General features: G+C 31.1%; 1 protein-coding gene across 1 annotated transcript in view; it reads left to right on the top strand.

Annotated features, from left to right (window-relative positions):
* Dnah3 (dynein heavy chain 3, axonemal) overlaps positions 1-21,924 on the top strand; it is a 219,818-nt gene that overhangs the window by 93,126 nt on the left and 104,768 nt on the right. The window contains exons 31-37 of the mRNA XM_065504697.1: positions 9,091-9,293; positions 14,294-14,481; positions 18,805-18,975; positions 19,042-19,632; positions 19,706-19,820; positions 21,096-21,598; positions 21,660-21,803. Of these exons, the coding sequence (XP_065360769.1) occupies positions 9,091-9,293; positions 14,294-14,481; positions 18,805-18,975; positions 19,042-19,632; positions 19,706-19,820; positions 21,096-21,598; positions 21,660-21,803 (1,915 nt within the window). The remainder of the gene's footprint in view (positions 1-9,090; positions 9,294-14,293; positions 14,482-18,804; positions 18,976-19,041; positions 19,633-19,705; positions 19,821-21,095; positions 21,599-21,659; positions 21,804-21,924) is intronic.

Below are 21,924 nucleotides of genomic sequence, written 5' to 3'. Positions count from 1 at the left end.
GTGCGGTTCAAGGAAGTTTTGACAAGAAAGACAAAGATCGCCCAAGCCAGTCAAACAGATTTGAAGACCAAGAATTGGAGGCACTACTCCATGAAGCTTGTTGTAAAACTCAACAAGAGCTTGCAAAATCAGTGGGTGCTACTCAGCCAGCAGGCAGGATTCACCCAGATGCAGGGTACCATCCGAGAGACCTTGAAAGACGATTTTGCATGTCCGAAAAAACTTTTTTCACCAAATCATTACTTGCAATGAAAAATGAGTCCATTACGATAACCCGAAGCATAAAAGATTATATGGCCAATAAGCCGAATCGACACCAAAGCCAAATATCCTTGACGCTAAGGCAATGCTCTGTATTTGATGGGAGCAAATGGATCTTATCTCCTATGAGCTGCTGAAATCTGACCATACCATCACATGGAAGCTGTACCGAATACAACTGATTCGTTTGAGCGAGCATTGGCAGAAAAACGACAAGAATATGGGAAAGATGGGAAAAGGTCTTGAAGAAATTTAAATTGTACAAATAAAAGCATTTGAAAAAATCACGCATTTTTAAGTCATACACACAATAGTTGTATTTAAAGTTACAGCAAGTTTAAATTGCGAAAAATCTTTGAATAAGAACTAGAGCATATTATGTTTTTTTCAGTTGCAGTTGTTAATAGCTTTTTAGCTTAGATTTTTCAAGAAAATCTATAAAGAAACTTTAGTTCTTAACAAAACGTTTTAATTTGCCAATCGGATGAAATTGTAAAAGCTATTCAACTTTTCATTAACACCTGTTTTAATATTTTTTGCCTCCAGCGCATATGAATAAAAAAAAACAAAAATATTTTTCGAAAAAGTTTAATAAATTTTACCACGCCAATTTGTTTTCGATATATCCAAAATCGAAGGACGCCTGGACCGATTTAACTAATTTTTTTTAATGTTCGCAATACATAGTCCCCAAAAGTTTTTACATAAATAAAAATTGTCCACGTCCACTAATACGCCCACTTATTAAATACATCTGCAAAATACATCGGTATGTGATCAATCATATTTCAGACCAAAATTCGATTACTTATATAAAAACTAAAAATATATAAATTCGCTAATAACTCGGCCAATAAGCGTTGAATCAAGAAAAGGAGCTCGATCTGTGATCACTCATATTTCTTACCAAATTTCGATTTTTTATATAAAAACTCCAGATTCTTAAATTCGCTAATAACTTGGCCTATAAGCGTTTAATCAAGAAAAGGAGCTCGATCTCTGATCACTCATATTTCTTAACAAAAATCGATTTTTTATATAAAAACTCAAAATATCTAAATAAGCTAATAACTTGGCCAATAAGCGTTTAATCAAGAAAAGGAGCTCGATCTGTGATCACTTATATTTCAGAACAAAATTCGCTTACTTTTATAAAAACTCACAATATCTAAAATCGCTAATAACTTGGCCAATAATCGTTTAATCAAGAAAAGGAGCTTGATCTGTGATCATTCATATTTCTGACCAAAAATCGATTTTTTTATATAAAAACTCAAAATTTGTAAATTCGATAATAACTCGGCCAATAAGCGTTGAATCAAGAAATGGAGCTTGATCAGTGATCACTCATATTTCTTAACAAAAATCATTTTTTTATATAAAAACTCAAAATATCTAAATTCGCTAATAACTTGGCCAATAAGCGTTTAATCAAGAAAAGGAGCTCGATCTGTGGTCACTCATATTTCTGACAAAAAATCGCTTTTTTATATAAAAACTTACAAGCGATTAATATTAATAAAAATTATCATTCAATAATAAGTTTTTTTTCTTTTTAACTATTTTTACCTTTTTCAAATCGCTTCTCACAAATTCACAAATCGAACACAAGCATTTTTTTAACTTGGACAGGACAACGTCTGTCGGGTCAGCTAGTTTCTATATAAAATTGTCTTTAAAACATTGTGCAAAAAAAAAAATAAAAAATAAATTAAAATAACTATTGTTGAATTTGAAAAATTACGAAAAAAATATGCGAAACTTTTTATAAAATATGCATACATTTAATGAAAGCTTTATTCTTTATCTTTCCGCAATTGTTTAAATTATGTTCCTGTTTAATAAGAAGCACAAAACTGCCAAGATAAAAAAGCTCATTAAATTTACAATTTTTTGTTTTAATTTCTGTGTTCCTCATCATTTTTGCATGTCATTTGTTTATAGGCACGAAAAGGCATCTAGTTTAGATATATCTTTTGGATAATAAGTCAGGCATTAATTCTATATTAAAACTAGATCGGCGGTAAACCCCGCCAACAGTAAAAATCCTAGTCAAAGTTGCTTAGGTAAAAAAAAACTATACATATATTTCAAATGAATAAATTTAAAATCTTGTAACCATATATATTAAAAACTCATAACAAAAATAGAATCTAAATAAGATATCCTTTCCAGCAAGCCATAACAATTCTAAAACAAGTAATTATAAATATTAAAAAAACGTCCTTGAATATGTTATAATTTTATTTTCCCAAATCTTTAAAGTCGAAAGTAGTGTGTTCTGTCGCCATTTTCGAATACTATTGTTGACATAATAACTATAATTTCTGCAAATAATTATTACCTGATTTCTTAGCTTTACGACAGAACTTTTTTTATGGTTAATTTAAAACATTTGAAAAAATCAAATATGAGATGCATTCACTTTTCACTATACGTATGAGTAATATTTATCTATAATAACAAGTATACTAAAAAATAATATGGCAACTTAGAATTTCTCTATCTCTTAATAAGAAAATAGTAAGAAAACAATCAAGAAAGTATAGACGGTCAAACCCAACCATATAATACCCTACACTAGGTTTCTACATGGAACTTATTCGTGTTGAAATTTATGTGGTTATCTAATTTTTTGGCGAGTTATGCTCGTTAAAGTGATTTTCGTAAGTGGGTCTACTAACAATCAGTGGCAGTTATAATCGAAATGAAATCAAGAACCGTGATTTCCTTATATATGAAACTCATTTTTGTTGAATTTAATGTGGACACCAACATTTTAAAGAGATTTATGCTCGTTAAAGTGATTTTCGGAAGTTGGTATTTTATAGGACCCTCAATTATGGACCGATCGCAATGAAATTAGTCCTCGTGATTTCTATCTACACAAAACATATTTGACATAAGTGTGCCATGGTCAGTTATGAATCGAAGCAAACAATTCTTTAACACGATTTATTTTTAAATAAAACGTATTTGTGGAGAAATTTGTATTGATACCAATATAAATCAGATATTTGTGAGAAAAAAGTTTTAATTCGGGATGATATTTGTATGGGGGCTAGGTGAAATAATGGTCGGATTTTGATCAGTTTCAATAGGTTTCGTCCTTAAGCCAAATCATGTCGAAATATCATCAAAATTGCGACCTGTACTTTGCACACAATTTTACATAGTTTGTAAATGACAGTCAGAAAACCAGACGGACGGACATCGTTAAGACGAAATGTCAGAGTCGATTTAATGATGTCAGCCATAGCCGTCTGTCCGTTCGTCTGCTGAAATCAACTCTCTGAAGTCCAGAAATAACCTACATACATGATTGAAATATATCCGCTATAGTCCAACTTGTGTTGCAATTTAAAATCTAGAAAATCGTGACCTAATTTTCACAAACATTTTTTTTACAACATTTTTTTCACCAAATATTTTTTTTTTGCAAAAATGTTATTTATTATTAAAATATACTTTCTTAGTTTAATTGGTTTTATTTCACAAATTCAATTGCATTTCTTTATAAACCGAAAAACCGGTTTTTCTTCGAACCAGTCAATTTAAAATGTTGATTTTCGGTTAACCGGTTTATACGGTTTTTATCACTCAATTAACCGGTTTTTAAAATTTGGGACTAAAATTAATAAATCTCAAGTTTTTGTGCATTTTTATATTCATTGTATACACATTATTGGTCTGATTTGAAACCTAAACTACTGATTTACAATACACCTTTTTAGACCTTTTTAGATTAATATTTTTAAGAATTACAATAATTCTAAATAGTAGAGGACAATGAGTTTACTGAAAAACTTTTTCAGAATAAATTGCATATAATGAAACTACTAAAAATTAATTTCCGCATAATTCTAGAAGTTAATCTAAATCTTAATAATGATTCATTAAAAACATAGTGATGATTTTACCAAACGTTGAATTGAATTTGATGTACATACCTTCTTTCAATAAATTTGACTTCATTAGTGTGTATTGTTCTAAAAATTTGTCCTTTAGTCCAAAGTCCTTTTCAAAAATATTGCAGGAGAGACAAAAAAACGTGCTAAAATCCATGATTTGAAATAGTTTTGAAATCTGATAATGGAGTTTTATTAATTATTTGGTATGATTTATAATGACAAATAATCACAGCTAAGAAGAAGTGCGTTTGCATCTTATAGGACCTTTTTTGGGACTTGTGGCATTTTCTGTTTCATATCTGAAAGTCGAGGTGATAATAAATTTTAAAATTATCAAATATATAATTAAGAAATTCATTTACATTTTCTGGTTGAAATATAATGAATAAACCGATAATTAAAACAAATATTATATATTTAGTAACATATTTATACTCAACTCCATTTAACTGAGATAATAATTTTGAACGTTTTACAAAATAAAATGGACTTAGCACTTTTGTGTATTTATAGTTATTCCATTCCAGACTACTAAAAACTACAAATTTTAAAGATGTGTATACTTTATAGGACATTTTATGATTTCTATACATATATGTCTGTTAACCGGTTTTTGCGATGTCGGTTAACCGAAAAACCGGTTTTTAAAAAAAAGGCCAAATATAGGTTAACCGACAAACCGGCTTTTTATAAACACTAATTTCTTTGAAATTGAACTGCAAAAAGAACAATGAAAATTGAGATTTTCCATTTTGCATTCAGAAAATAGCAAGGGGGGCATTAAAATGTCAGTTTTAAATATGGAATAGAATAACTGATAATGAGAGTTTCCAATTCAAATTCAGAAAAGATCGATCGGAAGTAATTTTTTATTTGAATTAGAAAATATTTATTTCAGTTGTTACTCTTTCCTAAATATGAAATGAAAAATCTCAATTTTCATTGTTCATTTTCTAAGTTTGACCAAATCTATTTCAATTGGTCTTTAATGAACACAGAGGGCGTTGTTTCTAGGCAACGACAGATGGCAGCACCATTATCCTAGACCAGCTACAGCAGACCAATCATCTACTTAGTTGGAACAACAACCGATTGACGAAACTGACACAAGCAAAAATAACAATAGGCTGGATCTTATGGCAACATCCTGCATGTATCCTTGGACCCGCTACATCAGACTAATCACCTACTTAGCAGAAACAACAACCGTTTAACGAAACTGATACAAAAATAACAACAGTCTGGTTATAATGGCAACATCATACATGAAGACGCACGATACTCCAATAAAAAGGAGTGCAATCTTACATGGGAAATATGCGAAAAACAACTGCAAACAAATCGTATAAGATGGAAGATGCTTTGTAGAAGCCAAAAGCTCCCAAAAGGGGTAATGGAGAAAAAAAATAAAAAATAAAAAAAAAATCTCACTTTCAATTGGTATTTTCTGAATTAGGATTAAAAAGGAAGTGGAACAGATCTTATCAGAACAGAGTCCATTGAATCTAGTTCATATAATATAACCAACCATGATACAATTCGAAGCTGCTATTTAGCTGAATGTAGGGAGAGTACCCCAAAGTAAATCTTTTTACAATATTCCTTCCCATCAACCCTTAATAGTGAAGTGTACTTTATGACCGACCTTTATGTGGCCTTTAACTCATGTCATTGCTAAAGCAATTCCATTCAAGCATTTAAAGCTAACGAGTTTGAAATCACAAGCTTTTTACTTCATGTAAAAGTATCTCTATAAATATTTTGCAAATATGTGTATCTGTGATTTGGCATTTTGTTAAGTCTTAAGCATTGTTACAAGTATTTTTTTGTGTGGCTGCTGTGTGCTGTTGTTTTTTTTTCTAAGTATTTTACAAATGAAAGAGTTCTATAATGAGTTCCAAAGTTTAGTCTGTTTGTTTATTTTGTATGTTGGTTTCTTTTTGTGCCCTAGAAATAAAATTGTTTGTTATAGTTTTTTAATAGATATTTATTTAAAAAGTTTATTATTGTTGTTCTTGTTCTTGTTATTTCTGTATTTTTGCAATATTTTTCAATCTAACAAAAACAGAAAGAAAGAAAAAAAACACACTGAAGGAAAGCTCGTTAAAATTTTACACAACTCTTGTAAATGTAGTTAGTTGTGTAGGAATGTAAGTAACAGAAATATTTTGTTTTGAGAAATGGCAACTACACCCACTTGTTACATGTTACTTATTAAAGGTTTTCAAATTGTTCAAATCCAAAGTTTAGTTCGTTTAATATCTTTATTTAAAATGGTTTTAGTAGTTACTAGCTGGATTTCTTCTGGCGTATGTTTCTCATTGCTGTTGTTGTGTTTGTTGCGGCTGTTGTTTTTGTTGAAAACGGAAAATGTTAAAGTTTCCTTTTAAGAAAAAAAGCCGCCAGGATGTGGAAGGAAGGAAACAAGTGGTTTGTTTAACAAGCTACACTTATACAAGTAAACAAAATACGTATGTAAGAAGTCTAACTCTTTGTTAACAAATTACGTTGGCCTATGTAAACACAAATTTTGGGAAAATTTACCTTTGAAGGAGAAGCAAAAATAAAACAACTAAGTAAATATTATAAGTTTAATTTGAAAATGTTTTATTAATCAAAGCCACATGATGATTACACATAGTTATAATTTGTTGTGTGAAAGGTATCTTTCTCTATAGTGCAGTAAATGGGCTGTAGTATTTAAACAACTGATAGTAACGTCAAGTTTCATATTGAAAATATTTCAAAATAAGAATGTAGCGATAACGATATATTTTCCATACAATACTGAAAGGAAACAAAATGTTCGACAAGACATCGCACCTTACCTGTTCAAAATTTGTTTAAACTTGGTACACTTATTTTTAATGGTCGTACAAAAGATGTTCAAAAATATTAAACTTCGTTTTACTTTGTCTTGAATCGATGTCCAAAGTTCTAATTATACACTACACCACCTTAGTGGGGAGGTTGTTGGGTTCGTTCTGATGTTTGTATTGTTCTAACTTGTAAAAATATTGTCCCCCTTAAAGTATACCAATCTGAGTCTTCTAAGATATGCCGGTCCTTGTATGGCCATTGAAAACATGTGTAATAAATATTATCAAATTCAGATGAGCAAAGGCTCAAAACTTTATTTTGTTGATCGACATTTTACGCTTCATCCTTACTACAAAATAGTCTTATAAACATTTTTTCTTAAAAGTCCTCATACATATCGAAGCTTTAATATAAAAAAGGCAATAACTCGTGGTTTTTTAAGTCGAGATTTGTTTGGCTAATTATGATATATGATCAGACTATTTATTGAAATAAACGAAAATCTGGTCTTACAAAAAAAACGAGTTAGGGCCTTTTTATATTAAGGCATCGATATACTTAAGTAGTACATATCGAGCCCTTAGCGCCAAATTATCGTAAGCGACAATTTCTAATTTTTTTTTTATTACAAAAATTAAAATTTGATGGACCGACTAATGTTTTAGCGTTCTCAGAATATCAAAATTGTTAATAACTTCAAAATTATAGGGGGTAAGATTTTATCGTAAGTCAATGTTTACATTTTACAGTAAACGAATTTTATCGTAAGCGACACATAGTGGTATAGAAAAAAGAGAGGGAAATAAATCTGTAACTTCTAAATATTTAGACTTGATTCAATGAAATGCGCAAAGAAGAAGTGTTGCTGAGTTTAAGTTCTAAACGTGGACCTCATGGGCCCACCAGGGGCGCGACCAAGGGTCCTCAAAGTAGGACACCTCGGGTATGTTATATTTTTAAAACGATCCTATTTCTTCGTTTGTGTTCTGATTTCAAAAAACGTACACATATAAAATCTTTTCATCCAGCGCTACAAAAGACCTAGTCGTAGCTATCAATTATCTCTTTTAGCTTAGGAGATATTCGCATTTGAAAATTAAATTTTAAAAATTTTGACCCAACCTACTCCAATTTTTTGATAACAGCGTATACAAATATTTTCCGATTTTCTCCAGTTTTCCTTCATTGGACTAACAACATATGTACGTGTAAAATATAAAAATAAGTGTTTAAGAATAATGACCAAGTCCAAAGTTATATGCATTTGAATTTAAAAAAAATTAAAAAGCCGATTTTTCGCAAATTTTTTGGGAAAAAAAGAATATTTTTTCTTTTTAAGTTATCGCAAAAAATTTATAAGAGGATGTATAAGGAATTTATACTTTCTGAAAGCCAAGTTTTCATAAAATATTTTAAATGAATAAAAAGTTAACAATTTTATTTACCGAGGGGACCAGGTCCATTCAAAAAACCCCTATTTTTTTATATAAAATTAAACTTTAGGGCAAAAATTCGCAAATCGCATATTCGATATCAAAATATAGTAACCGATTTTAGATGGCCCAATATGCTTTTAATTATTTTGTAAATGGTTAATGATAACTCCGACCCTGGTATAGATATTATAGCCAAAAAACTAAAAATTTCCATTTTTGGGATTTTTCAACACTTTTTTGTGAATTGCGGGATTGCTGATAATAAATTTCAAAATTCGTTTTTATTTTTCCATTTTAAATAGAAAATTTTACATAACTGTGAAATTTCATTAAAAACAATTTTATTTCATTTCGAAAAATTTTTGTCTATGCAAAAATTCAATAAAAAACATTTTTTGTCATATTTTTCAATAAAGTATTCCATGAATTTTTAATTGTCAAAAGTTATAAATATTTTCGAAAAGTAGACAAATAGCTGGAACGAAATCATAACATTTTTAATTTTATGTATAAATTTCAAAATAATCGAAAAAACCTTCTCCTGTAAAATTTGTGTTTTGTCGCTTACGATAATTTGGCTCGATATCATCTACTTTTATGATTAATACTTTCAATAAGCAGCAGTTAATTTATTCATTTCTTTATACAATTTAAATTTGTAGTTACGCCGGCCGCACTGAATTACCTGATAATCTTAAGGTATTATTTCGTACAGTAGCCATGATGGTGCCTGATTATGCAATGATTGGTGAAATAACTCTGTACTCGAATGGTTTTTATGAGGCACGTCAATTGTCGCAGAAAATTGTTCAGGCGTATAAATTGTGTTCGGAACAGTTGTCGTCACAATCCCACTATGATTATGGTAAGTAGAAGAACTTAGTGGGTTTTTTTTAAAAAAAATTAATAATAGCGAAATAAACAGCAACACGTAGAGAAATTGAGAAAATATTTTAAAACAAACTAAATTCTAACATTAAGTAAACTACATAATAAAATGCTGGGGCATTGCGAAATATCATATAATTATACTCCTATTGAACACTTTAAAAATTAAAAATCCACCAAGTAAATTTAGATTTCGTCTATAGCTTTGCTGGAATACACTGTTTTGTCGTTAAGGATAAGAGAAATTTCCATAAATATTGCTGAATTTTTTTGATACAGTTCACAGTAAATCGGAATCCAAATATTTTGGAAATTAGTCTGGCATTTCTTGGTCCGTTTTATATTCACTTGTGTAGAAAAGGATAATTCGAATTTATTTTTTGAGGATGTAGCCCAAAGGCTACTCAGAAGGTCTCAAAGTAGGGAACTTGAGACGTACAAACTGGTAAAGCCATAGAATAAAATTTATATGGAAGCGTTACTGACAGACAGAAAATCCGATGCAATTTCGAATGTTTTTACTAGATTGAATATTGTCACGTTCATAGTTCACCAGATATTCTGTAATAACTATTTCTTTATATGAGAGGTAACATGTCTATTTGAAATTTAAAAATAGAAACCAGCCAGATATAGAGGAACATATATTTCAAGAGGATCGGTTCAGTGCTTTAGCCTCCTAAAAGGTAGAAACAAATAAACAGACATACATTCATATTTATACCCTACACCATCATAGCACAGACTTTTGTTTTGGAAATAATTCGGTATCTTCGGAACTATTGGAGATATTATTACGAAATTTCACATGGTTTCAGCTGAGGTGATTCTGAGTTAATTTACGTTTGTTCAGCTTCCTAGCGATAATGGGGGCCAGTGCGTAGTCCTCAAGGTTGGTCACCTCGGGTCTAAATTTTTAAATATAAATAGTCCTTGAGAAGAATACGCTTACAAGTGTAGGTTATCTAGTAGTTGAAGAGATATTCAGACTTATTGATTGATTTTTTTAATTTTGCTCGATATTTTTATGTTTTTTTAGATATGGCGGACCTACGGATGGTCGAAAATTCATTTTAAAATATCAACTCTATTGGCGATAAAATTATAAATAAAATAAAAACAGCTAAAAATTATCTTTTCCCTATAAAAAATTATACGCATCCAAAGTTGCAACTTGTTAAAAGGGCCGTATTTTTAAGTTTTTTTCCAAAAAAGCCCATATATTTTTTCTTTTGCAGAAACAAATTTTCTTCGAGACGGTATAGAATTTGTATATGATCCGGAAAGATAACTTAATGCAAAAGCGTGTAAAATAAAATTTGGCCCCTTAAGGGGACCAAGTCCCAATAAGGCATATCCAAACTTGGCCAATTTTAAAAAAAAAAATTAGGTTTGAGTAAAAAATTTTGAAAAGGCAAAGCCGATCCTTGAAAAGTCTTCATATTTGTATAAACCTATATATTTCTTAAATACGTACAAAGTGTTTTTACTCTCACACGGTAAATAACGTCACAGTAGGTACTTTTCTAAAAAAAACTCAGTTTTTGGAACACATTTTCCCCGTTTTAGGAATTTCGGTATTTGAACAAACAATGTCAAAAATTCTAATGCCATTTATTTAAGGACATTTAAGTATATATTGGTTCCAAATTTTTGTTATGATATCTTCAACTGTTAATATTTTACATTATTTCAAATTTTATATTTTTATTTGTGAAAAATCACCCTATTATAATTTTTTTAGTTTTTAAGTCCCAAAATTTTATAAAATTATTTAATTTTACTAAAATATCAATCCCCAAGTCGTAGTGTTTTCAACAATATCAAATACTTATATAAAAAGCCTTTTTTTACTCCTCAGAAGTTCCATAAACCTTGCCTCCTTTGCCAAATTTGTACGTTTTTTCATAGGAATCATTTGTCGATTTTTTTTTGGAATTTTGCCCATAGTTCACATTTGGTTCGGAGCTGGTAGAATAATAAAACAACTGATTTGGAAAACATCATAGTGTCTAAAACTATTTCCCGATTTGGAATCATAGCTTTATGATCTGACAGTAGAGAAATGTACATCATTGATATTTTCAGACTCAACGAACAATTTTAGAGAACAAAGGCATATTAATTGAAAATGCTTTCTTAGAAAATAATCCCAGCATAAAATGTCAATACTGAAATTGTACTGACTTTCTATTGACTATTGACACAGTAACTAGTACAAGTGACTTAAAGAAGTGGCCACTTAAAATCCGGACGGATTAAAGCAAGCATAACTTTTAAATGAAACAACGTATGTTAACATTTTATACATGAAATTAAATGTAATTTATTAAGCTTTAAAAAAATATAACTGCAGGTTTATGTGACTTTATTGCGAATAAATTTTGTGGCTTTTCTTCTTATGTTATTCCAGCATATTTATTCCACTTTGTTCTCATCAAAATCTAGTTATTTACTGTACCTGCAGTCTTTTTCAATTTACGTTTAACAATTGCCCAATATATCTCGATCGGACGAAGATTTAGGCAATTCGTTTAATTGATGTGTTTTGGTATAACATCAATATTATTCTCATTGTAGTTGTATTTGAGTAATTACAATTTGTCATTGAGTAATGATAACTTGGCTGAAACTTTCTATCAGATGTATGATGTCTTACAAATGACAGTAATCGCTTTTCCAAAATCTCTTTTTATATATAATTCTGAAAATTCTTTAAAAACATATCTGAAAAGCTTGACTCTTCAAACCGCAGTTGCGGTTTGCCTGCCAAATTAATATTTTTGTTCAATTTTACGTATTCATATTGAAAGGCCACACAGCCTCGAGCTGCTGAGATGTAAAATGTTTGACCTGATATCTGCCGAAAATCAGATTTTGACTAACTTTTAACCCGACAAAGTCGGATTTTCTAGACATTTGTGCACAATTTTATTTCTAGCTTAATTTTCTATTGTGTCTACACTTTTTAAAACTAAACATAATCTGTGTAAATCTTTTTCCATTTTGATAACAGGCAGCTTTGTTATGATTACTGCAATGCGTATGGATTTTAAGTGGCCACTTCTTTATTATACCACAAACAAATGCTTTTTACTATATACATTGAACATCTGCGTGTCATAGGAAGTGTACTACTGACGATAGTACTATTGACTAGATACTTTCTTTGGGACCATATATTTTGTTAACATTGGACGATGTATTAAAAAAATAAAGGTACGAATCAATTTGTTTGGTCATAACTGCGAATAGGTTAACGCTATCCTACGATGACAAAAACTGGTATGCAAGTAACTATGGATATTTTTATACCCTTGACTTTCGTGAGAAGGGTATATATAAGCTTGTCATTCCGTTTGTAATTTCTAAATTTTTCATTTTCGACCCTATAAAGTATATATATTCTGGATCCTTATAGACGGAGTCGATTAAGCCATGTCCGTCTGTCTGTTGAAATCAATTTTCTGAAGACCCCCAGATATCTTCGGGATCCAAATCTTCAATAATTCTGTCAGACATGCTTTCGAAAAGTTTGCTATTTAAAATCAGCAAAATCGGTCCATAAATAACGGAGATATGAGCAAAAAACCGGGACAACCTCTATTTTTGACCAATTTTTGATCTATATCTGGATTACTAAGTCATTAATATAGACAATATGGATATGATAGATATTTCAAAGTACATTGCAATGATGTAGATAAGGCTATAGTAAGTTGGACCTACACTGGGTCAAAATCGGGAAAAATATTTTTTAACCCGAATTTTTTTTTTCATCAAAAAATTTTTTTGTCATACATTTTTTTCCAAAAAAGAAAAATTCGAAAACTAAAAAAAAAAAATTTTTTAAAAAATTTGGAAAAAAAACTTTTTAAAAAAAAATTAAAAAAAAAATTTTGAAAAACAATTAAAAAAAATTAAATTTTGATTACCTAAAAATATTTTAAAGTATAATTTGGTGAAGGGTATATAAGATTCGGCACAGCCGAATATAGCTCTCTTACTTGTTTAAGTAAAAATTAGCTTTTATTTTAATATTTCTCAAAATATGTTAATTTTTTTTCCTACATTTCATATTCTAGTGGCCTGAGACACGTTAATGGCCTGGGCAATTTTTAATAACTTTAAACTTTTTTAACATTTCGATTCTTTTATATTAAGTTGCAAAAGCAATTATTTAATGGCAATATTTTTACAAAAACTGAAAAAATAACATTTTTTGCCTTTCGTTTTTGAAAAATCGAAAATAAAAAACTAAGGTATACCTTAATGTAGACGCTTCGTTGACAATGTTACCAAATAGTCACCAAACTAGTCGACAAAACTGGTGACTTGGAGACACTTGCTCTCAGGTTTCCTTCAGAGAATGAATGCTCTGAGCGGTGCTAAAAATAAGTCGCACACAAAAATATTAAGTCATATGTTGAAAAAAATACGAGACATCTTATAAAATGAAAGGGATTGGGAAACACATTTCTAAATGTTTTATTATAAAAACTTTATAAGTATTTATAAAACAATAATTATAGAGGTCCATAACTGTAGCTTCATCCCAATAATCCAAATGCAAGTAGCAAAATAAAAATCTTTAAGCAGCAAATTAAAGCTACAAATATTTACATGTATTTAATTGTAATATTAAAAGAGAAACGAGACGAATACACATAAATAAATAAACTGAAAAAACAAACATCTACAATAAATTAAATCTTTTGATTATTTTTTTTTTTTGCAAACAGAAATTGTATGTGTAAATGTTGTTATAATTATGTTAATAAAACTTTTATAATGATATTTTATGATAAAATATTCAATGCTGTCGTTACGCTCAATATGTAGCTTGTACTTTTGTCTGTTTTTTATTTTATTTTTTTATTTTTTTTTTGTTTGGTTTCTTTCATTTTTGTAATAATTTTTGTTGTCTTCTTTTAACAAACAAAAAAAAAAAAAACTAAAATAATTTTTAACTTCAAGGTATGCGTGCCGTAAAATCTGTGCTGTTGGCTTCAGCATCATTGCGTCGCATGTACCAAAGTTTGCCCGAAGCCCAAATTGTTTTACGCGCCATTGTTGATGTAAATTTGCCGAAATTCTTGGAACAAGATGTTTCATTATTTGTTGGCATTTACACGGATCTCTTTCCCGGCACCGAATTGCCGATGGTAAGTTATTTATATCTTACGCGCCTTCTTTAATTTTTTTTTTACTTTACTTTAGCATATTTCACTTATTCATACAATGTTTTGCTGTTGTTTCATTTTTGCCTTTTGTTAAAAGAAAATTTTCTTTTTATGAATATTTAAAATTATTTTGCAAATATGGGAATTATTTAGCTCAGGAAATTTATTTAGAAAAACAAATATGACACTTTTAATGGATGTTAAGAGTAACATAAAAAATATACAATATATAGTATAATAAAGATGTATTCCTTGGCATACACTCTGGCAAAAGATGTCTTTAATTTGATTTTCTAAATTGTTTCGATGGAAATGAGTAGATAGCTGCAAACTCTTGTATGTATATGGATATCAGGACATAAAAAGAAACAACGACAAATTATTTGTTCCGTTACGGCAATGAATTTGTTTGAAGAAATTCAAATGTCATTCATATCCTTCCTTAAGAAATGTGTTGTGCTGCTGAGTGTAGTATGTTGAATAATAAAATCACAATATCACGGGTATGAATTTCAAATTAATATTAAACAAGGCATTTTGGTTTTGAAAAAATAAAATTATTTTCATTTAAAATAAAAATGTCTAGTGTAAAATGACTGCAGAATACAAATTGATATCAGTTGTTCATCAAAGAGTAAACAAAGCAATTAGAGGGTTGGAAATTAAATATTTAGGTACCGTCAATGATATAAAGGTTGAGAAATCAATCATCTTGTTAAAAAAAGAAATATTCTTCTTCATACTTAATTAGATATTTTGTTACAAGGGTTAATAAGCTTTAAGAAGATGCTAATAAAACAATTATTCATTATTAAGAGTTATCTTAGGGCCTTCCAGAATTCGCTTAAAACAATTTTCGAATCCCCTGGTCTTTTAATTCGATTGAGGTTAAGTAGAAAGTTAGATCTCCCAACTCTTATTATATTTTTATAAATAAATCAGAGTTTAGAATGAACTCCTGATTACACTATACAACAAAATCAAATTATTTCCAAAATTACAAGGTCAGACCAATAAATTTTGATAGAGGGGACAAAAAAAAAGACACGTGTATCGGCGTTTTGAAAGTTTATATCGGAATTTCATTTGAGGGGGGGTTAAAGTTTTCCAACTCTGGCACATTAATCGGCAGATGAAACCATGAGATCCTAACATTTTTTTAGAATATGTTAACCCACTTAATCCTCAAGGCATTTTTTTAGAATATGTTAACCCACTTAATCCTCAAGGCTCTTTTAAAAAAGAGCAAAACCACAATTAAAATAGCGATTTAAGGGGATAAATATGCTAGACATTGGATGGTAATGAAGTGGAATTGCCTATAGCTAAAAGAAGTAATTAATGAATACTTCCTATCCAAATTTCATATCGAAGGTAAACTAATAGATATATTAGTGACTTTTGGTTAAATTTGAACTATTTTTTTTTCATACTAAATTTTTGGGGTACTTTAAAATAAAATTCTTAATAAATGCGAAATTAAACCTAGGCCCTCTTTTGTTGTGTGTTATTTCTGACTTTCTGGTTGATTTTTCCGCTTTGGTGTATTCAGGGACTCATAGTAAAATTGATGTTTTTTAAAATATTCTACAAAAATGTTCTCCGTAACATTTTACATAAATTTGCTGAACGGAATTTATACATAGAATGTAAGGACACATGGTTTCTTATGCCGATTAACAATAAGAATGTGCCAGAGTTGGGAAACTTTAACCCCCCTCGAATGAAATTCAGATGTAAACTTTGAAAACGCGTGTCTTTTTTTTGTCTCCTCTATCAAAATTTATTGGTCGGAACTTGTAATTTGCGTTTGTGCAGATGTTTGTAACGGCCAAAAATATTAGTCGAACCTTAAAGTATACCGATCGACTTAGAATCACTTTCTGAGTCGATTAAACGATGTCCGTCCGTCCGTCTGGCTGGCTGTCTATGTAATAGGGTATTCATTCGACTAATGATCGTTCGATTAATCGAATAATTTCTTACGAATAATTATTCGAAAAATTTAAAAATGTCCATTTTCGAATAGCGAATAATTCGAACAATTTTATGTAGAATCGAATAAAACGCTTAAATGTTCATACATATATATTTAAATTTATTAAATTGCTTAAAATTTTTCATAATTTCAAATTTAAATAAGTTTTTTTTTGTATTGTTTCTGAAATTCGACAAATAGCTAAAGACAAAGGGACTTTCGATCGCTGTAGATGAGTATTCCGATAGCTCATACTATAAATATATAAATATAACTGTAAGAAGTTACAATTATAGAAACAAATCTTTCAACATTTTTAACTTAGGACTTGAACAAATGAAAATAAAAGTTACGGAATAAAATATTTGTTATTTAGCTGGCGAAATATTAGAAGAATAGCAATTAATAATCAAAATATTAACTTACATTAAAGTGGTGCTGAATGTGATGGAGAATGTGATTTTGAAACGGTCGTCGAAAGTGATATTGAGGATGACATTTATAATGATTACATTGAAATAGATGAATGCCATGATCTTAAAATATATGTATATATGTAAGTGATGTTATTAACCGCATACGTAAGTGTTGCAAAATATTTAATAAATCGAATGATAAACACAAATATTGCAAACTACGTTTTGTTGCAAGAAAAGCTTGGAGTTCATCTTCTACATGATTTTGAACATCGCACAGTGATATGAGAAAAAAAAGGGAAATAAATCTATAACTTCTAAACCCTTAGTTCGATTTGAATGAAATTTCACATGCGCAAAGATGAAGTATTGTCGAGTTTAAGTTTTGACCTCATAAGCCCACCAGGAATTACTCAGTTAGTTACTCAATTTAAAACCCGAATTTATGAAAGACATAAAAATGTTCTTAATACGTTTATATTGTATTTGAATTCAGGATCATGTCCAATTAGCTCAAATTTTTTAAAGAATAGCTCCAAAACGGAAACTAAAGTGTTTGCTAGTCAATTGTTTTGTATATTGTTCGGGAGTTAATCTGATCAGAATATTTGTGTTGAAAATTTAATCATGGACTTTGTTTTCGAATGTTTTGTAACATTATCAATATTTGAATTGTTAACTTTAACGTTATTTTTTGTTTTTCTTGAACAACAAAATATTAAAAAACAAACATCAAACTTCATTCTTTACTTTTTGAAAAACATTTTAATTATTCGAATAATTCGATTAATTTTAAATGTGTGATCGAATTATTCGAACAAGTTAAAATCTCTTATTCGAATTATTCGTTTTATTCGAACAAGAGAAAAATCGAATAATTCGAATACCCTACTATGTAAACTTTGAGCGCAGAGTACAGGTCGCAATTTTGAAGATATTTCGATGAAATTTGGTACATATATATCGGCCCAAGGACCAAGCCTATTTAAACTGGCTGAAATCGGTATATTATTTCACCTAGCCCCCATACAAATGTCCTTCCGAAATTGGACTTTATCGGTCATAAATGTTTAATTTATAAATGTATCTCCACAAATTCCGCTCCAAATAAGTTTTATATATACAAAATTTATGTTACTAAATTTTTTTACGATCGGTCCATAATTAGTCATAGCTCCCATATAGACCCGCTTCCAAAAATCACTTTAACGTGCATAAATCGCTTAAAATGTTGGTATACTCACAAAATTTAACATAGTAAACTTTGATAGAGACATAAATCACACGACCTAATTTCAAGGTGATCGGTCCATAATTGGTCATAGCCCCCATATAAGGCCCACTTCCGAAAATCACTCAAAAATATAAATTATTGATATTTTAAAAGAAAAATATTTTTGATCTTTTACTTAGTGTAGGGTATTATATGGTCGGGCTTGACCGACCATACTTTCTTACTTGTTTTTGTTTTGTGTTTTACAGTGTTATTTTGAAAGTCACTTATTTCAGCAAATTTCTTGGAATTATCTATATTTGCTTTCCAATATACTTTCTGAACAAAATAACCGTTTCTTCAGGTGTATAGCAACATTAATATCGTATTTGATAAGCGGAAATTAACCAAATGCCGGAGTATTACATGATCTTATTCATTCTCTTACTTAATTTCTATTAAATTTTAATTTTGACCACCTTTTCATATAACCAACAACACTGTTTGTCCCAAAGTAAAAACAAAACAAACTTTGTTGTTTATACATTTTAAAGGATTTACTTAAATATTCTATTGATAGCATCAACCTGTTCCAAAATCCCAATAACAAGAAAACTTTCCAGCCATAGTGAAAACATTTTGAAATTTATTTTACATTCACATCAGCTAATAAAATATTTGCACGTTTTACATTTAAGCCATCTCGTGAGGATATAATGAAATGGTTAATTAAAATATTGAACGAAAGAAATCTCCAGGCCACACCATGGTTTGTGGAGAAGATTTTACAAATTTATGAAATGCTGCTGGTGAGACATGGCCTAATGGTGGTTGGTGGTCCAATGGGTGGTAAAACCACAGCGTGGCAGGTAAGATTAAAAACAATACAATTAAGACATGTTTAGATTTTATTAAGGCGAAAAAACAATCAAAAGGTTTTAGCCCAATGTCTGCGTTATGTATCAGCTGATGAAGAGGCCACTTTGCGTGAGTATCCCACAAATTATCGCATCATTAATCCCAAAGCCATTACCATGGGACAATTATATGGACGTTTTGATCCAGTCTCCCACGAGTGGTATGATGGTGTATTGGCCAAAACGTTTCGCGAGTTTGTCAATGGTTCGCAACGTGAACGTTTCTGGATTTTCTTTGATGGTCCGGTGGATGCGGTATGGATTGAAAATTTAAATACCGTATTGGATGACAATAAGAAATTGTGCCTGATGTCGGGTGAAATTATCACCATGACTAAGCTGATGAATATGATGTTTGAACCGGCTGACCTGGAGCAGGCCTCACCAGCCACTGTTTCGCGTTGTGGCATGGTCTATATGGAACCTTCTCAGCTGGGTTGGCAGGCTTTACATCAGAGTTTTGTTAATGTTTTGCTGAATATTGTGGGTTTGAATGATATCTATATGAATCTGTTTGAGGAAATGATACAGTGGCTGGTACCGGCTGCCTTGGATATTTTGCCAGAGTGTAATAAAATGGTGGAAACATCACCGATTCATCAGTATCAGGTATGAAAAGGAATAAAGTTATTCTCTTGTTTCTTTAACTTTATTACTATTTAATTGTTCTTGATTTTTCCAGATGTTCTCCCGCTTCTTTTTGCATTTTTTGGACAAACACAAGGTGTTCAATCAAGTTTGGTTCCAGCAAATGTTTTTATTCTGCTATGCCTGGGCATTCTGCTCTCATTTGCAAGGTAAGTCAAGTCATTCTTTAAATTTAACAACTTACAGTGGGACGTAATCAAAATATCCAATCCACAATTTCCATTTGGCTGTTACGGTATCTTTGGTGTCAGATATCATGTCCACATTGTTGCTCCTATTCAATCTCTTATACTTCCAAAGATCCGTGATACACCTTAAACTATATTCAGACGACTGACAATTCAGTTGTGTTCGGTACAGGTTCCCTGTAATGGTCTGGCAAGAATAGATGACCTAAGCACTATGGGTTGTTGTTGTTGTAGCAGCGTGAACAATTTACAATATTTAATCTGGTGGTTCTGCAATATCAAGTCCAAGAAATTGAGCTACTTCTGCTGGGTGGGTCCATAAAACTACTGGATGTAGTGAAGTAGGGCTGGCTGGACAGTTGAAAATGTGGAGGGTGTCATGGGGACCCTGGCCACATGCTGGGCATAAGATGAGAACGGCACGGTCTATGCGGGACCAGAAGGCATTAAGCATGTTGCTCCATCCTGATCTTAGTTGTGCCAGAACGACTCTTATGGTGGGCGAACTCCAAGTACGACATTCATATGGTATCCTGCTACCGCGGAATTGATGACGTCTCTATGAATGGCGCTAAAAGCTGTCATATACGAGCTGCGATCAAATGGATCCTGCACATACCTCTGTATGCTATCCTCGTATTTTCCATGGGTATTTGCTTTGGTGTCGATTCAGCAGGTCGATCGGTCTTCACTTACGATCTCTTACTCTTCGGGTTATGGCAATGGATCCATTTTTCATACCATGAAAAGATTCGGCAAATATTGTTTTCTTTCATAGCGTTCAAATATCATTTCCAATTTGTGTGGTACCCAATTTCCCTGCTTGTGGATGAATCCTGCTACACGCAAATGTTTTGGGGGAGCTGCTTGAGTAGCTCCCAATGATTTTGCAAGCTCCAGTTGAGTTTGCCAACAATCTTCATGGAGTAAAACTTTTTTGACTGACCTGGGTGTCAAAATCACCACTTCAGAACCGAACAAGTCTTCTCTTGCACGTTGAAATCATTCACCATATGCTTCAGTGAGCAATCAATGTTACAAAGATGCGGCGTCTATTATAAATCCCCCATTTTTAAGTCATACAACCAATAGATAGGACAGTTTGAACCATATCCTCCTTCTTCTCCTCTTGTAATTCCAGGTTTTCAGCATGTTCTTCTTGATGTGCTCTACTTTACTATTTTATGATATAATAGTAATATTGCCATTTCTCTTTTCTTTTTTGCCCTACTCCAGTCAGAGGCATTAAACGTTTCGATGCTTTGCTGCGCAAAATCTTGTATGGCGCCAATGAAGACTATCCCAAACCCAAATACTTTTCCCTCAATCGTGGTCAAATGTTTCCCGAAAAACTCTCCTTTATGGACTATCGTTTTGATGAACAAGAAAATTGGTGGACTTGGCAAAAGTCCAGTGATGATCCCTCTGCTGCCATATCATCATTTCCCGAAGGTGCCCAAATAAGCGAACTAATTGTACCCACCAATGAATCGGGTTATTTGACCTATTGGCAAGAGTTCTGCATAGCTAAATCATATCCCATAATGGTTATAGGACCCACCGGTACGGGTAAAAGTGCCATACTCACCAGTAATCTATTGGCACTGCCTAAAGCGTCGAATTTGGTGAATATAGTGAATTTTTCGGCCAGAACTACAGCCCAGCTGGTGCAGGAGACCATAATGTCGAAATTGGAGAGAAGGAGAAAGGGTGTTTATGGGCCACCGCTGGGAAGAAAGGTAATTTTAAGCTAATGAACGAAAAATTTTAAACAATTTAACATTTATTTTTAATTTTAAGTGTCTGGTATTTTGTGATGACATTGCCATGCCAAGTAAGGACACTTATGGATCTCAGCCTCCCTTGGAATTGGTGCGCCAGTGGCTGGATCACGGCTACTGGTCCGATTTAACAGATACCACCAAAATTGAATTAATCGATATGGTATGTAGGAAATTTTATGTTAAACTAAAGAAAAATCTAAAATTATTTATATAAATAAGAAGCACTAACACTATTGATTACAGTAGGAGCGAGATCGAAAAAACCTTAACACAAGTTTTTC

The sequence above is a fragment of the Calliphora vicina genome, chromosome 3, assembly GCF_958450345.1.
Source record: "Calliphora vicina chromosome 3, idCalVici1.1, whole genome shotgun sequence".
Taxonomy (NCBI): domain Eukaryota; kingdom Metazoa; phylum Arthropoda; class Insecta; order Diptera; family Calliphoridae; genus Calliphora; species Calliphora vicina.
The sequence above is the reverse complement of the archived record's forward strand: the minus strand, read 5'-3'. Positions and strand labels throughout refer to the sequence as shown.